The 25,656-nt window shown below is 44.0% G+C and overlaps 1 protein-coding gene across 7 annotated transcripts in view; it reads right to left on the bottom strand.

The window, feature by feature from the left end:
• Positions 1-285: 285 nt before the first annotated feature.
• cln3 (CLN3 lysosomal/endosomal transmembrane protein, battenin) overlaps positions 286-25,656 on the bottom strand; it is a 71,914-nt gene continuing 46,543 nt past the window's right edge. For 5 of the 7 annotated variants that reach the window (XM_078161690.1, XM_078161691.1, XM_078161688.1 and 2 more), the window contains one exon: positions 286-612. In XM_078161690.1, the coding sequence (XP_078017816.1) occupies positions 301-612 (312 nt within the window). In that variant the 3' untranslated portion in view covers positions 286-300. Of the gene's footprint in view, positions 613-6,036; positions 7,905-9,782; positions 9,924-25,656 lie in introns of those variants that run through there. The other 2 variants (XM_033644640.2, XM_033644642.2) reach the window with 2 other exon arrangements.

Here is a 25,656-nt window from a genome sequence, read left to right on the forward strand (position 1 = left end):
GCTGTCTTTTAGCCAGATTGAAGGCTTTGGGTCCGTCACTCTGCTTCATTTACTGTGGAAACTGTTAAATAACGGGATCCGGCGTTAACTCCGTTAACCGTTAACAGCAGCTCAACAATCAGTCCTTCATCTCGGAAAAACAGTGGCTTCAAAACTGTGCTATTACCTGTAGCCACCGGGTCAGTTTGCTTTGCAGAGGAGGAGACCTCGACTGATAAATTGCCCATAAAATCACATTACCAACATACCGAAGACATCCTTAAACTTCACTATTGACCTCTCCGCTCCACTCCGCTCCTGTCACCCACACTCGAGCACCCGTTCTGGGATACACAGAGTCGGCCCGCCCCGCATTACCTCCACGGTCCTCTCCACTCCACTCCACTCCGCTCCTGTCAACCACACTCGAGCACCCATTCTGGGATACACAGTGTCAGCCCGCCCCGCCTTACCTCCGCGCTCCTCTCCGCTCCTGTCACCCACACTTGAGCATCCGTCCAGGGCCCCAGAGGTCAGGCCGGGGGGCCGCGGGACCACGGGTGGCAGCTCCGGGCACTTCCACTTTAACCCAAAACGAGTGCTCACGATAACCAGATGAGTAGATAACACCAACTAGGGAAAATAAAATGAAAACACCACACTTATAGCCTGTTAGCTAACATGAGCTAAACCGCTAAACTAGCTAACAGCTAACGAAAGATAACGTTAGCTGGTGGGGACCTGTGCTAAGATATATACACCCAGTCGTGCCTCGCCACTCACCTGGGGCCTCATTTATCAACCGTGCGTACGCACAGATGTGTGCGTAATGAGTGCGTAAGAACATTCCCACGCAAAGTATGGAATTTATCAACTTGTACTTGTGCTTAGGAACGTGTGTAAATTTAAGCACAGCTCTGACCATGCTTACACACAAAATCTAGTGGTAGAACAGTGAAACTACAAATCTTTGAAAAGTGAGAAATTCAAGATTGAAAGCGTGCGTGGGAAAATAATCGTCATTCAACATTTTAAAGTTTATTTATTTAACATTTGCAATGCGCATCTGTTTCAGTGACTCGTTAATTTGCAGTAAAGTATTTGCGATGTTTGTCAGCTGATCCTTTATTTCATTTATGGAATTGGTGGTGTCTTGTTGATTTTGTAGCACTGCCTCCGTCAGCACCCTCGCCCCCCCAGGACGTACCGAATGAGTTTTGGATGGCCCTGGCTGCTCCTGTTCCTCCAACTCCCCCAGCTCCTCCACCACCTCCGGCTCCTGAGGGCAGGCGGGACTGGCTTGAGTTTCTGAGTTATTGAAGAAACATCACATTATTGTCACGTTTATTTTAATTCAAATTCACAAATTGAACTGTCTAAATAAATGTTTATGAATCACCTCAGCCCAGCTTTTTATTTTACCTGCAGTGTGACTGGTCGATGGTACAGCTGGTTGTGTTGGGATTCTGTATCTCCATCAGGAATAATGCCACATAGTGCTGTGTCTCCGATGATGCTGGCAATGCCGTTGTCAGCTGGGTTGTTGTTGCTTGTCCTCCTCCAGTTGCAGATATTTCGTGTCTGTGGGCTGTGATGCGTTTTTTGGCTCTGATTTTAATGTCAAACCATTTCTTTTTTACTTCTGAGAGTGATCTTTCCTCTGACCCAACGGAATTCACAGCAGTCGTTACTTTCTTCCACGCAGCATTCTTTCTTTGGTTGGTCACACCTGCATTAAGCGTTCCAAATAGTATTTTTTGGTTTGTTTCAACTTCTCCCACAAGTACCTCAATCTCAGTGTCGGTAAAGTTCCTCTTCTTCGCCCTCGTTGCCATGATTTCGGTGAGGGGGAAAAAATCCATTCACGCATTATTAAAGGGATGGTTGCTGCCATATATGGTCAATTGGAGGCGTTTCTGAATGCAAATGACCCTAACCATGCACGAGCATGGTAGTTAAGAACAGGTGGGATTTATCATCACTGATTACTTACTAGTGTGCGTACGACCAGTGTCCGCACGTTTGATAATTATGGATTTTTTTGTACTTACACACATTCTAAGTTTCATTCTTAGGACAGACTTTAGAACCTTTTCTACGCACGGTTGATAAATGAGGCCCCAGGAACCTCTTTTAACGGTCACAGAAGAAACAACATAGCTATTTTCTGCCAATTTATTCCAGTTAGTTTACCTGAAACCAACTGTGATGAGATGCTGTGTCCTGCGAGCTCAGTTCCAAACAAAGACCGCGGAGATGAAATTCCGCCTCTGTGGCGACTTCTGTATGTGGGCAGACATTCTACGGCACTGGGCCGACCCAAAGCCGACATAACAGAGACATTTGATGAGCTGGGACAAAAGAGTATTAAATTTAAAGATATCCGCCCATGCGGCTGACGCTTGTCAGACGTTATAAATTCAGGGCTGATGTGTCGTCCTCACGCTGATTTCGGCCAGATGTATGTGTGCTATCTGGGAAGAGGAGTGGATTTCCTGTGGAGCCTGCAAGAAGTGGTACCATCAGACGTGGGGAGGAAAACGGAGTGATCGATGATGATGAAACATACCTTTGCAAGGACTGCCTTTGAATGTGAGACTGTGAAATTTGAAACTCAAAATTAAATAGGGGAAAAAAGTTTAGGCCTACATGTTGACACTTTTCCAATAATGCTGATGTTGATGCCATTGTAGTTTTTTTTAATGGTTTAATGTTAATATTGAAGAGAAAAGAGGAGGTGATACTTGAACTCAAAGTGAAAAAAAAAAATTACATTGACTCTGTTCTAAAAATGTTGATGCCATTGATGAACACACTGTAGTTCTGTCATATCAGCAATTTTAATGTTTTAATGTGCTTTTAATGTTAATGTTTACAAACGTTTTTAAAAAAACCTTCAATGAGTTGTTTTCATGAATTGATGTGTTGATGAATCTATTTTCAATAAATTCAACATTTTTGGAAACATGTTGGATTCTTTAATCACTTTAACACCTTAATCAATAGCCTAAGACTAAACCTGTTGATGAAATAATTTATTCAGCTATCATAACACATAACAGGCTAACCCATAGTACCAAGTAACCTTAGTCATGTATTTAAGGCTAAGTAAAAGAAGAAATCAGTTTAAATATTCTTTGAAATATGTCATTAGGGTTGAAAGAAAGCAGTTACACTGATGAAAGTGTGTCCCAAATTACCAAACATGTCACTGAAAGAAAGTTTTGTGTCAGCTACAATAAAATGGTGAGCCATGCTTTGTAGAAATATCATATACATTTAATTTCTTCACATAAAGAAAGTAAACACCTTGAGGAATTCATAAATGCATCATATGTTGGGTTATTTTTTCAAATTGATGACAAGAATGCGATCACTAGATAGAATTACAAAAAGTGTCCCAATATACCTGAATTCACCCTATTTTAACATTCACTCCACCAGGGCCGTCACAACCGGACAGGCAAACTAGGCAATTGCCTAGGGCCCCGAGCTGGAAGGGGGCCCCCAGAGACGGCTGACATTGGTCCATATCAATGACAATATGATGGAACCCCTATAGACACTGCAACAATGACAACACGTTGGAATCCCCCCTAATGGGGCCCCCTACTAGCTGCTGCTTGCGAGTGGCTAAGTAGGGTGACCAGACATCCCGCACTGTGCGGGACTGCAGAGCATTTCTGTCTCTTTTCACGTGTCACGCAAATTGAGACATGATTGGTTGCCACCCGTGCTAGCATTGTTGGAGTACCGTAGTACTACGGTACCTCATGGTACCACTACTGTAGGATAAGTTCAACGTCCAATCGCAAGAGGGTTAGTGTCCATGCGCTGTCCAATAACGGTGCGTGCTGGCCACCTGGCACTCAACATGCTGCTGCAGTGGTTTGTATCCAGTGACATTTCAGGTATTAGCTGAGCATCTGAGTACCTTTAAGCAGTTAAAGTTATTATTTATTTCTTTTTACTTGTAGGTTAGATTTGTTTATGCTACAGTGATTTGTTTTCCACAGAGCTCTACGGTGCGAGCATTTTACTTGCATTTGCGACTAAAAATAGTTTTGCGCAAGCAAAACAAATCATTCAGGAGCACGCTGTGCGTAAGATAACGGCTTACCGGCGACAGAGAAGTCCGGCTCCAGGTCCAATAATTTCCTCTTTGTTGATTTCATGACTGCCCAGAAATACCTGGACAGCTGAGCCGTGGCGGCACACAGGTATGTGATGTGTCAGAGGAGAAATGAGCCGTTCACATTTCTCTTTGTGGCAGGTAACGGCACACAAGCCTCAGCGCATTTTAGGGACTGTTCTTTACTTGTCAGGGGAGGAGGGTGGCTGGTTGATTTTTATTTCATTTATTTATTTTATTTTGATCCCCCCTATGTTAATCACTTATTGATGCTGTTTTTGAAGTATGAATAAGTCAATAAGTAATTTATTCCACTGAAATATCATTGATGTATTAGGCCTGTAGAAAAGTGACTTATCTTTTTATAAATGACAAAAGGCACATCTGCCTAATTTTAGCTGTGGTATCGTGATACTACTCAGAACCATGATACTTTCACTGGTATCGTACCATGGGTCCCAATTTTGGTACCGTGACAAAGTCTCTGAAGACTAAACTTCGCGCTGGGGGGGCGGGTGTCCCACATTGTCCCTCACAAACCTACTCCTTGTCCCACATTTGGTTTATTGGGACCTGGTCACCCTAGAGGCGGGGGGGTGGGGGGGGGGGCTCCAAGGTGCCTCTTGCCTGGGGCCCCCAGAGTATCTTGAAACAGCCTTGCACTCCACCTTGATGCTGTTCCGAATGACAAACACATTTGATTTCTGATGTGGTCAGACAACACATCATAAGAACCAGTTCTGAGAGAGAAAAATGTAGTTAAAATATGGCAGTAGAAGTAGTGTTTGGTTTCTCTGACTGATATTATTATATATGGCATCATTAGATTATTAATACTGAAGCATCAGTGTTAGAGCAGCATGTTACTGTTGTAGCAGGTGTGCAGTTAAGTTGGTCGTATTCGATCTTTTTGTTGAGATGGTTTTAGAACAAACCCGGCACACCGGCTTGTCCAAATTACTGGGCTGCCCTCTGTCATTTGGTTTAAATCCAAAACACTCCCACACAGGGGCCGTGGCATTTGGTTTAGGAACAAGTTCCATGTCTTTCTCTTATGCTCAACTCTGTTTTCTTCTCCGCCTCGTCTCCCCCTCATGAAGATCGCAGTGTGTGTGTAGCCCATAGCCCTGCCTCCCCCACAGAGACAAAGACACTCGATGACAAGAGCTTTCCCTCTGTTCATTATGCTAATGACGCAACTCACCTGGCTGCCAGACGATGCACGGAAGTGAATGCTCTTGTCGTCCAGTCTCTTTGGTGGAGAGAGACGAGGAAAACAAACACGCATGAATATGGCAATTAATCCCTTTTAATTTACCGTGCAATTAACCGACTTATCGCATATCGCGACACGCCTAATTATGATTCCCAGTCCCGCCCACTTCCGTTGACTTTTTTCCCCATCCCCCCCATCACATGAAGAATAGTGAACCTGATTCCCATCCCGTGGGAATCCCACGGGAATCACGTGATGCGTGGGACTCCCGAAAAAATGTCAGCCTCTAGAGTGGCTGCTGAAGCATCCACACTAATAAACGCGAACAATAGTAATAGGTTGTGCCTGCGTTCCACAGCAGGCACCCCAAATAAAGAATTTTGAAGCTGCTTTCAGCATTCACACCCAATAACACATCAGTTAGTTAACCAATAACCTGATTAAACCTGGTTCTACGAATACGCAGAGCCTTAATACTATTTCATCCACTGGCTCTCCTCTGTTCAGAGAAGCAACTTGGTTACCATTACTTCTACTGTGTTTATTCAAAAATGAATGCCATAGTGTTGCAACAGTCAGTACTCAATGGTTAGGCTCTTTGACTGTGTGGAAGTATTTAGGACACAAAATAAAACTGTAATTGCGTAATAGAAAATAAATATCCCACACTATCAGTAGTCAATATAAAGAAAGACATCATCACAAACGCTTTTTTGTGCTTGTTTTGTGTTGTTTATTACCAATCATTTTATTATACCATTTTTGGTTTTAAAGTTGCAATAGGTTATTGAGTACAATGCCAGCTGTAAAGGGCAGTAAGAGATTGACACTTTATTGTCACGAATAATAGTAAATGAGATCAGTAAAATTACAGTTACCTAATGCTCAACTCTAGTGTCACTTTTTGGTTAGTTCAGACTCACCACCTTCTGTCCACTAACAGGAAGCTCCTCAAACTATATGATATGACAAAGATACAGCAGATGCTATCTTTGAAAATAAGATGCTTCATTCAGAAGCACTTTAAAAATAATCTGTAAATGCAATTAAAATATTAACTAATTATGTGATATGCTTTGTTGCTCTGAGATAAGTGTCGTTCATACTGCATTTCGTCAGTTACAACTGCTGTAGACATAAAGTGAACATTTCCTGCCCTGTTTTGCTGCTTCATATGCTTGTAGGACTAAACCAGAGAAATCATTTTCTTGTGAAGCAGCTACAGGACAAGCATTGATATGAACCACTAATGTTAGTGCACTGCTACTGCTACTACTACTACTACTACTTTCATTATTTTCCATACTGTCAGTGGCAGTGCAGCCTCACTCCCTTTGTTTATCTTTTATAATTTAGCTTTTCACTAAGAGGCAACTAAACAAAATAGCAAAATACCGTTAAGTAACAAAAACACGCACTCAGTGGTCATCTGTCCTCTAAGCCCTGCTCCTTGTCTGGTTGTCTTTTCCAGTTATTTTTTTTAGAATCCTGATGGAGGTCTCCAGCACACCTTATGCATGCAAGGAAAACTTTCATGCACTGCGCACACAGGTTCTCTCAGTAACAGTATCCAACTAAAACTGCCACGCTGAAATATTCAGTTTCTGTAGGCATCGGAGGGTGATTTAAGCAAAGGCACTGCCAGTTGGTGTTTGCTCTCTACAGCTCAGGTTCCGTAGAGTTCTTGCTGCCAGCCATATCTTTTTGCACGGCAGCCACGGCCTCAGCCAACATTTTCAGTGGGAAATATGCCAAATGAATGAATAATTTCATCAGCATGTTAAATAGCCCAATATTGTGTGACATGAAAGATATGTTCCCAAAGACAATTTAGTTATAAACATATATCACACAAACCAAATTTTAGTAATTAATAAAGGACGGATCTATTTATCCACCAAAGCAGTATGGAGTACATTACTGCCTCCTCATACCAAACACCACATCTATGGCAGGTAGCAGGCTCGGTGTAGGTGACATTATCACGGATCACATTCTCCATCAAATGATGACCCTGGGAAGGAGGAAAAATAACTGATCGCACAGCTGCAAACTCCGCTCTCTGTCTATATTGTCTATACTGAGGATTTATTGCTTCAGTGGACTACATTTACTTTAAACACTGATCCATATAAAAGATGTTAGATTTTCCCCTTACTTTAAGACAGTGTCTACCCTGCCGTCCTCTTGAAAACTATTTGTGTCATGAGATAACTGGCTCTCATCACTGCTACTCACAGCTTGGCCCTGAGAAAAGGACAGGTTAGTTAACAAGTCCAGCCTCCATCTTGATGGCTAACTTTTTGTGATTAGGAATAGGCATTAAATACAGTATGTGGAATCAATATTTTTGTGTAGAACTAAAAAATGTCCCTAACTCATTTTGGTTAAAAGGAATCCTTCAAAAGGGACACTGTTAAGTCCTGCTTCTTCATTCTGCTGGTTGGTGTGTGGGCTGGCTCATAGGGAGCAGAAGTATCTGTGGACAGGGAGAGCAGTGAGTCCAGCCAGAGCTATGCCCAGACTGTCTCCTACACTTGCAGCAGCCATGGCAAACTCCCTCTGTCTGTCTTCAGTCTGTTGGACAAAACAAGACAGATGGACAAAACAAAGACAGAATGAACACACATTTAATGTAGAATGACAAACCTTCACAGAGTTGCAACACAGCTGTACACAGAACAGGGTAGTATGATGATGCATTACTGCACATACACACAGAATCACTAACAGGATGTCACACAGATACATGTGAAAACTTTTGATGTCAATACATCATTGAAATGAAAAAGCTATTGAAATTACAACCTTGAATTGTGCATATTAAAGTAACAGGTCAATAGTAAACATGTTGAGAGATTTCATAAACTACCAGCTGTGAAAGTTGTGTGCCTACAAAGCTGCGTGGTGATCAGTGAAACCCTTGAGATGTTATATACCTTTATGTGATGAGCCACGCCCTTTGCAATATTCATTGCCTTATAGAAGCTCAGTTTTAGTAAGTTTTCCAACTTTTGCCAAGAGGGAACTTTAGATATTGGTCCCTAGATTATGTTCACCGAGTTTCATGCAGATCGGTCAAACTTCCTAGGAAGAGATCGATTTTAAGTGTTTTTCAAAAAATTTAAAATGGTGGAAAACCTATATAACTGGAAGTTATTGGTTCTTGAGGCAAATTTGTTCTTCATGAGGAGAGGCATCTCTGCGCAAAGTTTCATGTCTCTACAACATACGGGGCATGAGATATGCCCATTCAAAGTTTGCAATTTCAATCGGTTGCTATAGCGCCCCCCTTTGGCCAATTGATGTAGCATTGCTTCATTCGTATCCTCCCATGACTCTCTACACCACTGTGTTCAAGGGCGCGAATCTGATGAAGCAACATGTGAAACACGTTGCTCGCCTCTTCTGTAATTTTTGATAATAAACCTTCTGTCAATCCTATGCTCTAGTGTGCGCTGGAAGTTTTTTGAATTTATATATATATATATATATATACATGTATAGACATATATAGACATATATAGGATGCAGTACATGCATGGACTGATCAGCATTTCATAAGCAACCATTTCAAAATTACTTTACAAATACATATGCTACCAAACCAACTAGCTGACCAAAAATGTGGAAAGAATGAATGAAAATGAAAGTAAAGAAGTTGCATATAACGAGCCATTTTACTTTCACTTTAATTGTACGTTCACACCAAAAGCTGCCAGAGCTGCAAAATAGCTGAATTCGCTCTAGCAGCGCTGCTGGTAAAATATTTGTGGCAGCGAAAGCAGCTCAAGTTGCTCATGACATCAAATTCTGAATGTTCGATTATGCTTCTCAATTTAAAGGAGCCACAAAGCAGGTTACTGGTTGGAGCACAGAAATGTGACTTCGTGCATTTGTACATAAACTTTCACGTTTGGACAATGAAAACAGGATAAAAAGTCTAAATAGGTCTGACATTAAACATTAAACACACACAGCCTGTGTTGCGTTCAGGCGTCATGTAAATAACAAATTCCAGTACTTGAATACACTGTAGCACAACACAGCAGCATGTCAAGTGGGCCAAACCTGAACTAAATATGAGCAACATTTTTTTATTTGTTATTCCCCCCTAAAGCTGTAAACCTAGGGGAAACACTGTCAGTGGTTTGGGTTTGAGTGCCTACAGTGTGATTAGTTAAACTGGTGGTAAGGAGAGCAAATGAAGTGCATTCCCGCTAATAACAAGCATTTCAGAACAAGCCCAAAAAAACGCAACTACTAATATTTGTTAGCAACTTTACAAAAAAACAAGCCCAAAGTCGCAGTTAATAAGCGGACCTGACAACCCTATCCCAAAAAAAAAAACCTCCTCGGATCTACACGATTCCCACAAGTCACCCAAATTGACATGAAAAAAACGAGAGCTGCCGAAAAGCGAGCTGTTTGCATCCCAATTGACATATATCTGACCTCCTTGCTGATGAAGTAGAAGGTGTTGACATACGCCGCTCCACCCAGCAGACCCTCATAGAGAATTACAACGAACACCAGCCAGACACTGGGCAGGAACTGGTAACGCACAGCGCAAAGGAGCAGAACTGCATTCAACACCTGTGAAGGGCAAAGAACCTCCAAATTAACACTTTGATACAAAACATGGGCCAGCAGTTGCAAGTTGAACCTTACAGTAAACAGTTAAGAATTTTTGAAGACAGGCTATGTGAGGTTTTCATCTGTAGTCAAGTGTATTACATAGGGATGCACTGAAATGAAAATTTGTGGCCGAAGCCGAAGCTGAATATTATTAAACGCTTGGCCGAATACCGAATACCAAATATCATTGTTTAGTTTTTCATTAGTTTTTGCAGATGATCCCCCTCCAGATTACCAAAATTGGGACCCACTGTGTGATACCAATGAAAATATCATGGTTCTGAGTAGTATCATGATACCACAGCGAAAATGAGGCAGATGTGCCTTTTGTCATTTATGAAAAGATAAATCACTTTTCTATAATACATCAATGATATTTCAATGGAATAAATTACTTATTGACTTATTCATACTTCAAAAACAGCATCAATAAGTGATTAACATAGGGGGGATCAAAATAAAATAAATAAATAAAATAAAAATCAACCAGCCACCCTCCTCCCCTGACAGTCCCTTCATAAGTAATGAACAGTCCCTAAAGTGCGGTGAGGTTTGTGGGCCGTTACTGCCAGAAAGAGAGAAATGTGAAAGGCTCGTTTCTCCTCTGATACATCACATACCTGTGTTCAGCTGGCTCGGCTGTTCAGGTACTTCTGGGCAGTCATGACACCAAGAAGAGGATATTATTGGAACCGCCTCTCCGTCGCCCGGTAAGCCGATGGTCGCCGTATTTGACAGGAATACATTAACGTTACTGTCTGTGTCTGTGATCCCCGTTCAACCCACAATCGGTGGGATTCGCCTTTCGTTTCTGCTGCTGGTTGAAATCTGTAGGCTGCTTGCACAGCGTGCTGAATGATTTAAGCCTATTTTGCTCGCTCAAAACTATTTTTAGTCGCAAATGCGCGTGCCATGACGGACGGATCGCCACACTTCCGACATTTTATTCCGCCCGTCACGGCACGCCGTTTGATTGTGTTATCAAAACGCCGCTATTATTCGGCCTTGCTTTTAACTTATTCCACCGAATACTGAATGTGTGTTTTTTTTTGCAATATTCGGCCGAATATATTCGGTTACCAAATATTCGGTGCATCCCTAGTATTACATAGATGAGATGGTGGTCGGTGCAGTCTCTGTTTGGAGAAACAGATGGGACAAGCACCCCAGAAGCTCAGCAGTGCATTACTGTTGATTAGGGTTAACAGCAAAACACATTTTAGCCACATAAAAAAGGCCTGCCTAAAAGAAATCAAAATCAGTCTATGTGGACATTATATTTAGAATATTTTCACTACTCTACTTTGCTGTCAGACAGCTCTTTCCTTTGGCACTACAATTTCTCAACTTCCAAATTCCTTGACAAAAGCCTAGTTGTGCTGCATACTGTTACGCTTGGGTCAGACTTTTAGCAGTATAAAAGAGAGAACAAGTACAAGGAAATGAAAAAACTGAGTGATCATGACAACGACAAAATGCTGACTGTGGAGACAGAAGGATATTTTTGTGAACCAAGGTACAGAGAAGAACTTTTGTGGAGGCAGACTAAATGGGCCAAAAACAGAGGGAGGGGGGATAAACTTTTGTGGAAACTGGGGGCCCAGACAGAGCAGAATCTATCTGTGAACTGTAAATGCATGGTCATGGATCCAGAAAGCTACAGCTGCCACGAGTGGGGCTTGGTTACAACTCAAGCTCAGGATCTTTCTGAATCAGGTCCTCTGGAGAGAAATATTTAATGCAAACACAGAGTAGTCTCAGTCCTGTATGTGGAGTGTTGATATCTACAACTCCAGTTCAAAAAGATGGAATGCTGTGTAAAACAGAAATAAAAACAGAATGTAATGATTTGCAAATACTTCTTAACCTATATATTAAACTGCAAACAAAACAAAGACAAGATATTTAATGTTCAAACTGATAAACTTCGTTTTTTGTAAATACACTCATTCTAAATTTGATGCTTGCAACATGTTCCAAAAAAGCTGGGACAGGGTCATGTAGCACCGTGTTACATCATCTTTTCATTTTTTATTTTATATACTTAATTAAATTATTATTAAATTCAATTTTTTCACTCTGTTGTCAATTACACACAGGCGGTTGGGGGGGGGGGGGGCCTTGCTCAAGGGCACCGCGGCAGTGCCCAGGAGGTGAACTGCCACCTCTCCAGCTACCAGTCCACGCTCCGTATTTGGTCCGGACGAGGACTTGAACAGGCGACCCTCCGGTTCCCAACCCAAGTCCCTATGGACTGAGCTACTGCTCCCCAGTGCAACACTGACAACTCTGACAAAACTCAATAAGTGTTTGGGAACTAAGGACACAAATCGTTGAAGTTTTGAAAGTGAAATTCTCTCCATTCTTGCTTTATATATGACTTAAGTTGCACAACAGGTCGGGGTCTCCTCTGCCATAATTTGCACTTCATAATACCACACACATTTTCCATGGGAGACAGGTCTGGACTGCAGGCAGGCCAATGTGGTACCCGCACTCCTTTACTATGAAGCCATGCTGTTGTAACACAAGCAGAACATGTCTCACTGTCTTGCTGAAATAAGCAGGGACATCCCTGAAAAAGTCATCATCTGCATGGCAGCATATGTGCTCCAAAACCTGTATGTACCTTGCAGCATTAAGGGTGCCTTCACAGATGTTATCCATTATGTTATCCATGATGCCATGGACACTTACACACCCCCATACCATCGCAGATGCTGGCTTTGAACTTAGAGCTGGTAACAATCTGGGTGGTCCTTTTCTTCTTTAGCCCAGAGGAAACAACATCTATGGTTTCGAAACACAATTTGAAATGTGGAATTGTCAGATCACAGCATACTTTTCAACTTTGTGTCAGTCCATTCCAGATGAGCTCAGACCCAGAGAAGTCAGTGGCGTTTCTAGATGTTGTTGATGTATGGCTTTCACTTTGCATGGTGGAGTCTTAAAGGGGCAAAAAGCGAAATCGTTTCACCGCTAGGTTTGCTGTTGTGCACTGCCTGTAGACCAAAACAAAGTGTGTCATGAGCCACACCTCCCTCTACCTCTGCTCTCCACCCCCCACCCAACTTGCCTCATCTGTGCAGCCGAGAACTGCAGCATCTCCACGGACTATTACATCCAGACAGTCCCGGTGTTTCTTCCGCAGGCTCCACTTCACTCAGCTGCCCGATATACCTGCTGCTTCTTCCCACATTACCCTGAATAACAAACCAGGGCTCGGTGCTCCGGTTGGATCCAAACGGAGAGGGGCTAACGTTAGCTGGGAAGCTAGTGGAGGCTAACTGGCTGTGCTGGCAGCTGAGTGAAGTGGAGCCTGAGAAAGAAGCACCAGTTAGCCACGGTTTCACTACAGGCAGGAAGGACTACAGGAAGAGTAGGGTCGTTAGCGTTAGAACTAGTTGGCTGCCACGCTAACGTCCCCACTCTTCTCCGTGAGCCAGTGCCGTGAGCCCGCGAGCCCGCCAGGCTCACGGCTCCGACTCACCCAGAGTAGCGTTAGCTTCTGGAGTTAGCACTAGAGCTACTACGGCTACTGAAGTAACTTACAGCTATGGAGCGCTTCTACCAGCTCTTCTAGTCACTGAGCCTCGCCTCCATCTCAGCAAATATATTACATTTATTACAGGTACCATCATCATTGAAGTAGGCAGGGGAATAGCTAAACACAGCCCGCCAGGCTACCCGCCGGGCTACATTTTACAATGCTAATTGCAAATGTTAGCTGGGCTGCCGGGCTACTCACCTAACACAACTGTAACACCTGACCCATTGCTGGGACTGAGCCGCTGAGGCAAGGTAAGGCAAGGCAAGGCAAGGCAAGTTTATTTGTAGAGCACAATTCGTACACAAAGTAATTCAAAGTGCTTTACAGAACAAGAAAATGCATTAAAATCACAATACAAAATAAAAACATAAATAATCATTATAAAATAAACTTTAAAAGAGAAGAGTGCAGATAAGATCCTTTCAGTCATATGCACAGTGAAATACAGCTGTTTTGAGCCTAGATTTGAACATTGTCAGAGTAGAGGCCTGTCTCACATCTTCAGAAAGACTGTTCCAGATTTTAGCTGCATAAAATTGGAATCCTGATTCCCCATGTTTAGTCCTGACTCTGGGCACCAGCAGGAGGCCGGTCCCTGAGGTCCTTAGAGTCCGAGATGGTTCATATGGCACTAACATGTCAGAGATGTACTTTGGTGCTAGGCCGTGGAGAGACTTGTACACAAGCAGAGCTGCTTTAAAGTCTATTCTCTGAGCCACAGGAAGCCAGTGTAGAGACCTGAGCACAGGACTAATGTGCTCGTACTTCCTGGTTCTGGTCAGGACCCGAGCCGCAGCATTCTGGATGTACTGCAGCTGTCTTACGGCCTGTTTGGAGAGGCCAGTGAGCAGGCCGTTACAGTAGTCTAACCTACTAGAGACAAATGCATGGATAAGTCTCTCCAAGTCAGGTTTAGACACTATACCTTTGATTCTGGCAATGTTTTTTAGATGGTAAAAAGCTGTTGATGTTATTGATTTGATGTGGCTGTTAAAGTTCAAGTCTGAGTCCATTATTACCCTGAGATTTCTAACCTGATTTGTAGGTTTTAGAGAGAGAGACTGGTGGTGGTGACACTTTCTCTTTGTTTCTGTGGACCAAATACGATGACTTCAGTCTTGTCTGAATTTAGCTGGAGAAAGTTGTTTTGCAAGTGAATCCACTGGTCCATATTCACCTGCTGTCAGTGAGACATAGATCTGAGTGTCATCTGCATAATTGTGGTAGGACACATTATTACTTTGTATTAACTGGCCTAAAGGCAGCATGTAGAGATTGAACAGAAGGGGTCCCAGGATTGACCCCTGGGGCACCCCACAGGTCAAGGCCATGTGGTCTGAGACACAGTTACCAATTTCAACAAAGTACTTCCTGTCTTCTAGATAGGACTTCAACCAATTTAGGGCAGTGCCAGAGATGCCCACCCAGTCCTCTAGTCTCTGTGAAAGGATCTCATGATCGACTAAAACTGAGACTTTGCCTGCATCAGTGTTCAGGCGGATGTCATTTGTCACCTTAATAAGAGCGGTCTCAGTGCTGTGATGGGGTCTAAAACCTGACTGGAAAACATCAAAGGAGTTGTTCATTAGGAGAAAGTCAGTAAGCTGTTGGTAAACAACTTTCTAAAGGACTTTGCCTAAAAATGGCAGATTTGAAATGGGCCGGTAGTTGTTCAGTACTGTGGCATCAAGACTGCTCTTCTTTAGGAGAGGCTTTATGACCGCAGTTTTCAGGGCCTTTGGGAATGTTCCAGATTGTAGTGACATGTTAACTATGTGAGCGAGTGGTGGTAACAAACTGCTCAGCACAGACTTTAGAAATCTAGTGGGTAACACATTGAGGCAGCATGTAGATGAACTCAGACTGGTGATGAGCTCTTGGACAGTTTTGTCAGTTACAGGTGCAAAATGAGTCAGCTCTAAGTGTCTAGGTGGCTGCAGGGTTGTTATTGGTGTTGTGGAATTGATGGCATTTTTAATGGTCTGAACCTTGTCGCAAAAGAATACTGCAAACTCATTACACTTAGATGTGGAGATCAGTTCCAACGGCAGTTGAGCTGGAGGGTTTGTTAATCTGTTCACTGTTGCAAATAAGACACGCGAGTTGTTAGTGCAGTTTCCAATAATTTCAGAAAAGTACCTCTCCCTTGTTCTACGTAAGATCTGGTTGAACACGTACAACTTTTCTTTATAAATTTCATAATGAACATGAAGCTTTGACTTGCGCCATTTCCGCTCAGCCCTTCGGCACTCCCTTTTCTGTGCCCTGACCGAGTCGTCATTCCTCCATGGCGCCTTCTGCTTATTTTTAACCATTTTAACCTTCACAGGGGCAATGGTGTACAGAACATTCAAAACACTCGAAGTAACAGAGTTCAACAAATCATCAACATTAGAACATGACGCATTTTCAAAGTTTATCATTTCCATGAACAGAGCACCTGTGCTGTTATTTATGTGTCTCCTCCGAACAACTGCAGGACCAGCCGGTGGTTTGGGAGAAACAGACAGGTCAAAGAAGACACAGAAATGATCAGACAGAGCAACATCAACCACATTGACGTTTGAAATATTAACCCCCTTTGTAATGAGCAGGTCCAGAGTGTGCTGCGCTCTGCTGTGGGTGGGCTCACACACATGCTGAGTCAGGCCAAAGGTTTCAAGGACAGCACTGAGCTCTTTAGCACTTCTGTCACAGACATTATCCACATGTACATTAAAATCACCTGTAATGACCAAACCATCAAAGTCTGTGCATACAATTGAAAGCATCCTGGTAAAATCATCAATAAAACTTTGACGGTGCTGGGGAGGCTTGTATATAACTACATAGAGTATGGACGGAGATTGTTTTAGCTCCATTTTAAAGGATACATACTCAAATGATGAAAACACCCCAAATGACAACCTGTGCATAACCATATGATCTCTAAATATTGCACAGACACCTCCACCCTTTTTGTTTTCTTGTGTTTCAGATTCAAATTTGTAGTTGGGTGGAGCTGATTCCGTTAGAACAGCATTACCTGTGTTTTTGTCAAGCCATGTTTCAGTTAAAAACATAAAATCAAGATTATACGAAGAGATCAAATTATTAATTAAAAATGATTTGTTAGACAAGGATCTGACATTAAGCACAGCGAGTTTCAGATTAGTTTCAGTAGAACTGGACATTATCTTCTTACAAGGGATATGGATTAAATTTCTCTGATTGGACAGTCTAACTGTCCTTCTGTAATCTGGTCTATGTGGTGTGGCTGTAGATATAGCACTAGGGGAGAATATTGTCTCACAGGGCCCCAGCTTGATATTACCTTTATCATGGCTGTAAGTCCTGGGACAGCAGAGGCCCTGTGCATCCTAGCTCTTAGGGATACCAGCTCTGGGGGCAGGCAGGGGAGGACGAGCAGGGGGAAGTTTGGGTGATGGACCAGATGAAAACCGAGGGGGAGGAGCTGGGGGAGCTTTAGTTTGTGAAGCAGGAGAGTTGAAGCTCCTGTGTGACTTGAGGGGCACAGTTTTATACGGGGAAGAGTTCAGCATAGTTGGTGATAGAAGTCTTGACCTTGCTATATTAGGGGTGAGGGGAACCATCTTAATCCCTGATTTGATCAGGCTTTCAAGATGGTTGGGAAGGCCCATGGGGGAAGGTGGGGATGAAAAGGAGAGGGAGAGGCACAAGTCTCTAGAGGGGATAGATGTGGCAGGGGGGGCCCAGGGCTGGTCTGTGGGTAGAGGAGGTGATGGGGGTGATGCCGGGTCTGAAACTTCTGCTGAGGCCGTCACAGACGAGTCCAAGGCCTGTGATGAGGGCCCGGGGGGAGGTGGAACTGATGGCGGGCCTGAATCCTTCACTGGGGGCAGTGGAGGCTGTTGTGGTGCTGGAGCTGAATCCTTCGCTGGGGGCGGTGGAGGCTGTTGTGGTGCAGCTGGTGCTGAAACACTGGCTCGGTCTCTGGCTTCTGCGACAGAGATGCTTCTCTCGTTCCTCTTTTCTCTCACTGGTCGCTCAGGACCCTGTCCCAGCCCATTCTGATGCCTCAGAGCGTGGAGGAGGTGTTCCGTCAGCACTCTCCTCCCACCTCTGCACAGGTGTGGGCCCTTTCCCTTGAACAGGTCCTCTCGTTTCCATAACAGATAAAAGTTTTCAATGTAGTGCAATCCTCTGTGCGCACACTCTTTGGACAGCCATGTGTTCAGCTGAAGCAGCCGGCTGAACTTGTTTATCTTCCTGTCAATGTTTGGAAGAGGTCCACTAATGAATGCCTTGACCTCCACTTTATCAAGCTCCTTGAAGAACTTAGTGAAATCCCTTTTCAAGACTTCAGTCTGTTCCTTTCTGATGTCCACTGCACCCACATGCACAATCAGCTGTTTGGCTCCTCGGTGTGTAGACAAATCTTTTGGGAGGAGTGTTGTTATCTCAGAGACAGTGGCACTGGGACAGCAGCATGTTTGAATTCTTCCATGGTTTATGCCACTGATAGCACCGTCTCCTATCAGCAGTGTATCTCTGACCTTGACGTTTGGTCCAGATTGTCTGTCTGCCTGCTGTCTTTTGCCGACTTTATGGCTCCAGTTTCGTGAAGATAATCCATTTTCTCTTTGCTCGTTAGAAACATTAAATTCAGTCTCTGACAGTGGCAAAAATCTGTTTGTAAGCTGTATTTTGGGTGATGTTACGTAGGTATTAACATTGTCTCTCATCACTTTGTGCTGCTTTGGCTTAGCACCAAGTTCTCTCCAGGATGAGGCATTTTGGTCTTTACAGAATTTTGGAAAAGACACAGTATCACTCAGGTTTAAGATGAAAGTTGCAGGTTTTTCACCCTTTTTACTGAAAGTAACTGTGGGCTTCTTACCACCGGATGTCACTGGGAGCGTCTTGTGAAGTCCTTTTTCAGATTCTAAAGCAAAAATCCGTGCTTGTAGCTCATTAATTTCTTGTTGATATCTCCGACAGCGTTCACAGAAGGAATTTGTTTGGTTTCTTCCCCCGGACATGCTGCTGGCTTGTCAGATCGGTTAAAAATATAACATTCACATGAACATTCACATGAACGTACATGAACACGCAGCCGGACCGGCTTGTAAACAAGGGGCTGGAGATCAACACAGAGAAAGGTTGTGTGAGGTCATGCTATACTCCAGATGAAATTACACCTCTAGTTCTTCACATAGCAATTTTTTAATTCCTTCAATCTAGAAATGATGAATTTCGCTTATTGCTCCTTTAACTTTTACTTGCAGATGCAGCAATAAACTGTGTTTACCGACTATCATTTTCAAAAGTGCTCAGTCCACAGTAATATCCTTTATGCAATTTTTTAATGCAGTGCAGCCTGAGGGATCAAAAGTCACTGACGCTCAATGTTGATTTTTAGCCTTGCCCCCTACATGCAGAGACCTCTCCAGATTCTCTGAATCTTTTTATGATATTCGTACTCGTACTCATGCTCGTCGTCCTCCGCTTATCCGGGTCCAGGTCACAGGGGCAGCAGCCTCAGCAAAGAAGCCCAGACAGTCCTCTCCCCAGCCACTTCCGTCAGCTCTTCTGAGGGAACCCCGAGGTGTTCCAGGCCAGCCAGGCGATGTAATCCCTCCAGCAAGTCCTGGGGCGGCCCCGAGGTCTTCTCCCGGTTGGACATGCCCGAAACACCTCCCAAGGGAGGCGTCCAGAAGGCATCCTTACCAGATGCCTGAACCACCTCAACTGGCTCCTCTCAATGTGGAGGAGCAGCGGCTCTACTCCGAGTCCCTCCCGGATGTCCGAGCTCCTCACCCTATCTCTAAGGCTGAGCCCAGCCACCCTACGGAGGAAACTCATTTCAGCCGCTTGTACTCGTGATCTCGTTCTTTCAGTCACTACCCAGAGCTTGTGACCATAGGTGAGGGTTGGAACGTAGATCAACCGGTAAATCGAGAGCTTCGCTTTCTGGCTAAGCTCCCTCTTCACCACAACGAACCAGTTAAGCGCCTGCATCAGTGCTGACGCCGCCCCAATCCGCCTGTCAATCTCCCGCTCCATCCTACCCTAACTCGTGAACAAGATCCCAAGATACTTAAACTCCACCACCTGAGGCAGGACCTCCCCCCCCGACCTGGAGTGGGCAATCCACCCTTTTCCGGCTGAGGACCGTGGCCTCAGACTTGGAGGTGCTGATTCTCATCCCAGCCGCTTCACACTCGGATGCGAACCGTCCCAGCAAGAACTGGAGGTCACTGTTCGATGGGGCTAGGAGGACCACGTCATCCACAAAAAGCAAGGACGAGATCCTCCCGTCACAGAACCTGACACCCTCCACCACTCGGCTGTGCCTAGACATTCTGTCCATGAAAGTTATGAACAGAACTGGTGACAAATGGCAGCCCTGGCGGAGTCCAACTCTCACCGGGAACAGGTCCGACTTACTGCTGGCCACGCGAACCAGACTCGCGCTCCTTTGGTACAGGGACTGGATGGCCCTTAGCAAGGGGCCACCAACACCATACTCCCGGAGCACCCCCCACAGGATGCCCCTGGGGACACGGTCGTAAGCCTTCTCCAAATCCACAAAACACATGTGGACTGGTTGGGCGAACTCCCATGCCCCCTCCAACCACATTGCTCCTCAATCTGAGGTTCAACTATCAACCGGACCCTCTTCTCCAGCACCCTGGAGTAGACTTTACCGGGTAGGCTGAGGAGTGTGATCCCCCTGTGGTTCGAACACACCCTCTGGTCCCCTTTCTTGAAGATGGGGACCACCACCCCGGTCTGCCACTCCAAAGGCACTGCCCCCAATGTCCACACAATGTTGCAGAGGCATGTCAGCCAGGACAGCCCTACAACATCCAGAGCCTTGAGATATCCAGGGCGAATCTCATCCACCCCCGGGGCTCCGCCGCAGCAGAGTTGCTTCACTACCTCAGCGACTTCTGGCCGAGAAATTGGACGACACCGCCCGACAATGTCCCCAGTTGACGTCAGCAGCTCCCCGCCCCCACTGTAAACGGTGTGAGCAAGTTGCCCCCCCCCTCCCGAGGCGCTGGACGGTTTGCCAGAACCTCTTTGGAGCCGATCAATAGTCTTTCTCCATGGCCTCACCGAACTCCTCCCACGCCTGAGTTTTTGCCTCCGCGACTGCTGCTGCTGCGCTCCGCTTGGCCCGCCAGTACGCGCCAGCTGCTTCCGGAGACCCACAGACCAACCATGCCCTGTAGGCCTCCTTCTTCAGCCTGACGGCTCCCGCGACTGGCCCCAGCGGCCTTGCAGCCACAGCTCGCAACCACCACCTCGACAATGGCAGAGCGGAACAAGGCCCATTTGAACTCAATGTCCCCCTCTGCCCTCGGGACGCGGTCAACGCTCACCCGGAGGTGGGAGTTGAAGATCATCATGACAGGTTCTTCCGCCAGGGGTTCCCAGCAGATCCTCACTGCTCATTTGGGCCTGCCAGGTCAGCGTGGCGTCCTCCCCTGCCATCTGATCCAACTCACCACCAGGTGGTGATCAGTTGACAGCTCTGCTCTTCACCCGAGTGTCCAGCACATATGGCCGCAGGTCAAGTGATACGACTACAAAGTCAATCATTGACCTGCAACCTAGGCTGACATTGATCTTCGACTGCTGGACTAGACAGTTTGCCCCAGCATTTTTTCACAAAGTGACAATCCTTGCTTGTGAAAAACTGAGCATTTCAAGGATGCTCCTTTCATACCCTATCATGATACTTACATCTGTTACAAATTAACTGTAATTACTGTTTACCTGTGGAATGTTCCAAAAAGGTGTTTTTTCAAATATTCCACAAATTTCTCAGTTGTTTGTTGCACCTGTGCCAGCTTTTTGGAACATGATGCAGGTATCAAATTCAGAATAAGTGTAAAAACAATAAAGTGTACCAGTGTGAACATTAAATGTCTTGTCTTTGTACTGTATTCAATTAAATATAGGTCAAAAAAGATTTGCGAATCATTGCATTCTGTTTTTATTTACATTTTACACACTGTCCCAACTTTTTGGAATTGCAGTTGTATATTCAGTCAACAATGAGAACAACAGCACTGATTTCACTTATTTAATATAGGCAAAAATGCACAGAAAAAGATGTGTTGCTATGCATTTTTGCCCATACTAAATAAGTTAAATTTCCTATGAATTTGGAGCTGTGCGCACTCCTGTTTGTCATTGTACATTCAGTGAAACTAGCCAAAGCTGTTTTCATTTCCTGGTTTTAACAACCTGAAAAAACACAAGCATGCACCACCCTAGAAATTTTGAGAAAAGTGAAGTTTCGCATTAGTGTAATTGGGCAGCAGCACTACCTTACCCAATCAACTGACCTGCAGCATAATACAGTGCACGGCACACTTGGGCTTTTAGGAATTTAGGAATACAGACAATATATGGTTGAGAAAATTAAGAGCCAAAGGAAAGGCCTGTCTGCAGGCAAGGTAACGTAGCAAAAGTTTTCTCAATATAGACTTACACTGACATTAATTTTTTTTTGGTAGGCCTTTTTTTCAGTGAGTAAAATACATTTTGCTGAAAACCTTCATCCACAGCAAGGCACTCCTAAGCCTCTAGGGCAGTGTTTAATGAATGTTTTTTGACTTTGAGAGCAAGTTAGCTGGGGTTTTATGAGGGGGGTCACGTGACCTGCAGACAAGATGGCTGCCTAACGCGATTGCTCTCGCCAACTTTTCCCCAACCTTAATCCATTATCCATCTTCCACATAATTGTAATTCAGCAACCAGTCACTCTGAAAGGTTAAACCTCCTTTCTATCATGGTAGATGGTTTAAGAAGCAAAACAGTTCAAAAACCCATGAAAGATGTTGAGAATTTTGAGTCACCTCCATGCTAACGTCCAGTGTTGGGCAAGCTACTTGGAAAGTGTAGTGAGCTAAGCTACTAGTTACTCTAATATTAAATGAAGCTTCACTACATCAAAGCTATCACCCTCAGAAATGTAGCAAGCTAAGCTACAGCAAAATGAAAGTAACTAATGCAACTACATCCAAGCTTTTTACTAAATTGAACCAACTTTGTGCCAAGTCAGTGTTATCTTGCTGATTAATAAAACTGTCAGTCAAACAGATAGGCAGGTAAAAAAGTTAAGTTCAATTGTTTATTGAACAGTGAGCTGCACTAACTCATAACACAACTCAAACCACAACAGCAAGAATGAAGACCTGCTTCAAACAGTCACAACATGGTCAAAAACGTACATGCGTGTATGTATGTGTATCTACACTGCAAAAACTCAAAATCTTAACAAGAATATTTATTTCTAGTCAAAACAAATCTCATTACAATTGAAATAAGACTCATCACCTAAAAAGTAACGTTTTTAGACAATTTTCACTTGTTTCAGAAAAATTTTCACTTGAAATAAGTACAAAAAAAAATCTGTCCATGGAGCGAGCAAGTTTTTTTTTTTTTTTGCTTGCAATAACAAAAAAAAAACTTGCTCCATGGGCAGATTTTCATACTTATTTCAAGTGAAAATTTGCTTGAAACAAGTATTTTTTAAGTGTAAAGAGATTTGTTTTGACTAGAAATGAGGCTAGTAAACACATTTTAGTAAACACATTTTATAGTGAGCAGCATACACATGTCCCCTACAAATCCCATCTGTGTTTACAAAGTTTGAATGAACGAGACGGACGCAAAGGAAACGGAGGCTGCGCATTGATCCTTTTGCCCCTGTCTGCAGGAACGAATAAAAATCCCATTCATGATGGGGTCAAATGGATTATGTGCATAATTAACCACAAAACAAGCAAATACTTCATCTTAATGACAAATAACACTCATTATGCTTCAGCTGAATCCTCTAGGCAAATGACAATGTTGAATTGAAATTAGTTTATCACGTTAAATGTCCGAAATTGTATGAAATTGCTCCAATGCGTTAAACCAAACTTTGCGCATAATCACACAGCCTGATATGCCCTGCAAACACAGTGGGACTGCTGTACAGACCGTTGGTCTTTCTTACCCTAACCCTGGTTATTTTCTGAAAGCACAGAGCAAAGAAATGTCTTTTTTTTCTCCCCCGGTCTGCTGTCAGCAGAGAGCGGCGGCTGCAGCGGGGATTTCAGCACCACGGACGGCGTGCGTAAAAAGACTTGACAAGCGTCTCCTTTTAAATGTGTTTGCTGCTAGAAAAATTATACATAATAAATTAAGACAGTGACATATTTTCAATAAAAAACAATAAGTTGAACATTCATTTCAAGCTTTTGTAGTACAATGAGTTTCAGAATTGTGCGAGTGCGGCCGGAGAGCGGGTGGCAGTGTTTGATGCAGGAAACTCGATATGGACTTGAAAATCGATTTCGGAGTGGGGGTGGTTCGGAATGGTGGTGTTTGGGAATGGAGGGCTGTCCCCCGTCAGGTTCATGCGGAAGTGACTCTGTGTGGTAGCGGTGACAGTTTTATTTAAGTCCATAACAGAAATCCCCGTCTCGTTTGAGCTTCAGAAATGATTTTGGAAATGTAGCTTGTGTGGATGCTACCGCGCTAAGTGATCAATAAAAGAGCTTAACTACTGAGAAGTTACTTGATTCAGAAAATAGCGACGCTACCACCAAGCTACTGAAAAATGTAGTTAAACTACAAACGTCCAACACTGCTAATGTCTGCATTGAAGGAGCAGCGCAACTTTATTGAGATGCAGTTTGCTAAATTTGGAGACTGCCTGGACACTATCAAAACAGAGGTAACAAAGAATGCAAATGACTGAAGCTGAAAGCGGATCACAAAGGGCTATCCACCAACTTGACTAAGACAGAGGAAACTTTTCAAAGCACATGTTCCAGACTCGAAGCAAGCATAGCAGAGTTGGAGGACAGATCCCGCAGAGATAATATTTGCATCATTAACTTGCCTGAAAAAAAAAAAAAAAATCAAGAACAGCAATGCTTCCGGCTTTGTCGCATCCTCACTCTTTAAGTGGTTCCCTGCTCTTGCTGGTGAGAAGTTGGAAGTGATGAGGGCTCACTGTATAGGACTGGAGCGCAACACAAGGGGATCCCGCAGGTTGATCTGCCAGATGCTACGATACACAGACTGCTACCGCATCCTGAAGTCGATGGCATAGAAATCCACTTTGCAGCTGACTACAGTAACCACACCATGAAACGGTGCCGCTCATTTTCTCCAGTGGTTTATGCTAGGGCTGGGCGGTATGACCTAAAATTTATATCACGGTATAAATCGAATCCCTTCACGGTAACGGTATATATATCGCGGTATAAATTTAAGTGTAAAGTTATAATAGAAGTGTTTCTGAATGGGTTTTGTAGTCCCTTAGCCAAGCTAAATTGATAAAAAAAAAACAACAACAACAACAACAAAAGCAAAGATATAATGTATATTTAGAGCATTTATTGTGCAGAATGCAGATCTCAAAACTCAAAATTAAAACCCAGTACTCTATGGTGCAAAATGTCCCCTGGGATCTATATCAAAAGGTAATTTCCTTCTTTTAGCAAAATCCTAAATGACTGAGTTGTGTTTTTTCCACCTGGACCTTTATGCTCTGTCATTTCTCCTCTAATCATCAGGCTGTAACCTGTGACAAGCTGCTATGATACCACAACTATCACACATTCACATATGGCGTTTTTTGTGGAGCCCCTAGCGTCACATAGGTTTACATTACCAAAGGTTTATGACAAACTCTCTTGCTGAAAACCAACTCCCGTGTGCATACGGTGAGAGAGGAGAGGGAGAGACGCTGTGCTGCTGCCAGAGGAGACACTGAATGAGTTCCCTCTGAGCGGTTAAGTCGCTAAAAGAGTCTGAGAAGTCCAGGGCTGTTCATAAGACATTAACTCACTCACTCACAAGTTCTCCAGCAACACATGTTGCACGTGCTACGCTAAATCACGGACGTGAACCAGCTCCTCTTGCTCCGCTGTCTCTGTGCTCGCAGCCATTTTCACACTGAGGCAGGTGCGATGACGTCATCGATGATAGGACGGTAGAGCGCAAATCTCTACTGTGGGCCAAATTTATATCATTTCTACTGTCTACCGCATATACCGTGCAGCCCTAGTTTACACCTTTCCTGATCTACCCGGCCAGGCTGAAGCTGTCCCGCGGGGCAGAAGTGCACCTCTTTGAGACTGAACCGGAAGCTGAGGATTT

Source organism: Epinephelus lanceolatus, chromosome 18, assembly GCF_041903045.1.
Source record: "Epinephelus lanceolatus isolate andai-2023 chromosome 18, ASM4190304v1, whole genome shotgun sequence".
Taxonomy (NCBI): domain Eukaryota; kingdom Metazoa; phylum Chordata; class Actinopteri; order Perciformes; family Serranidae; genus Epinephelus; species Epinephelus lanceolatus.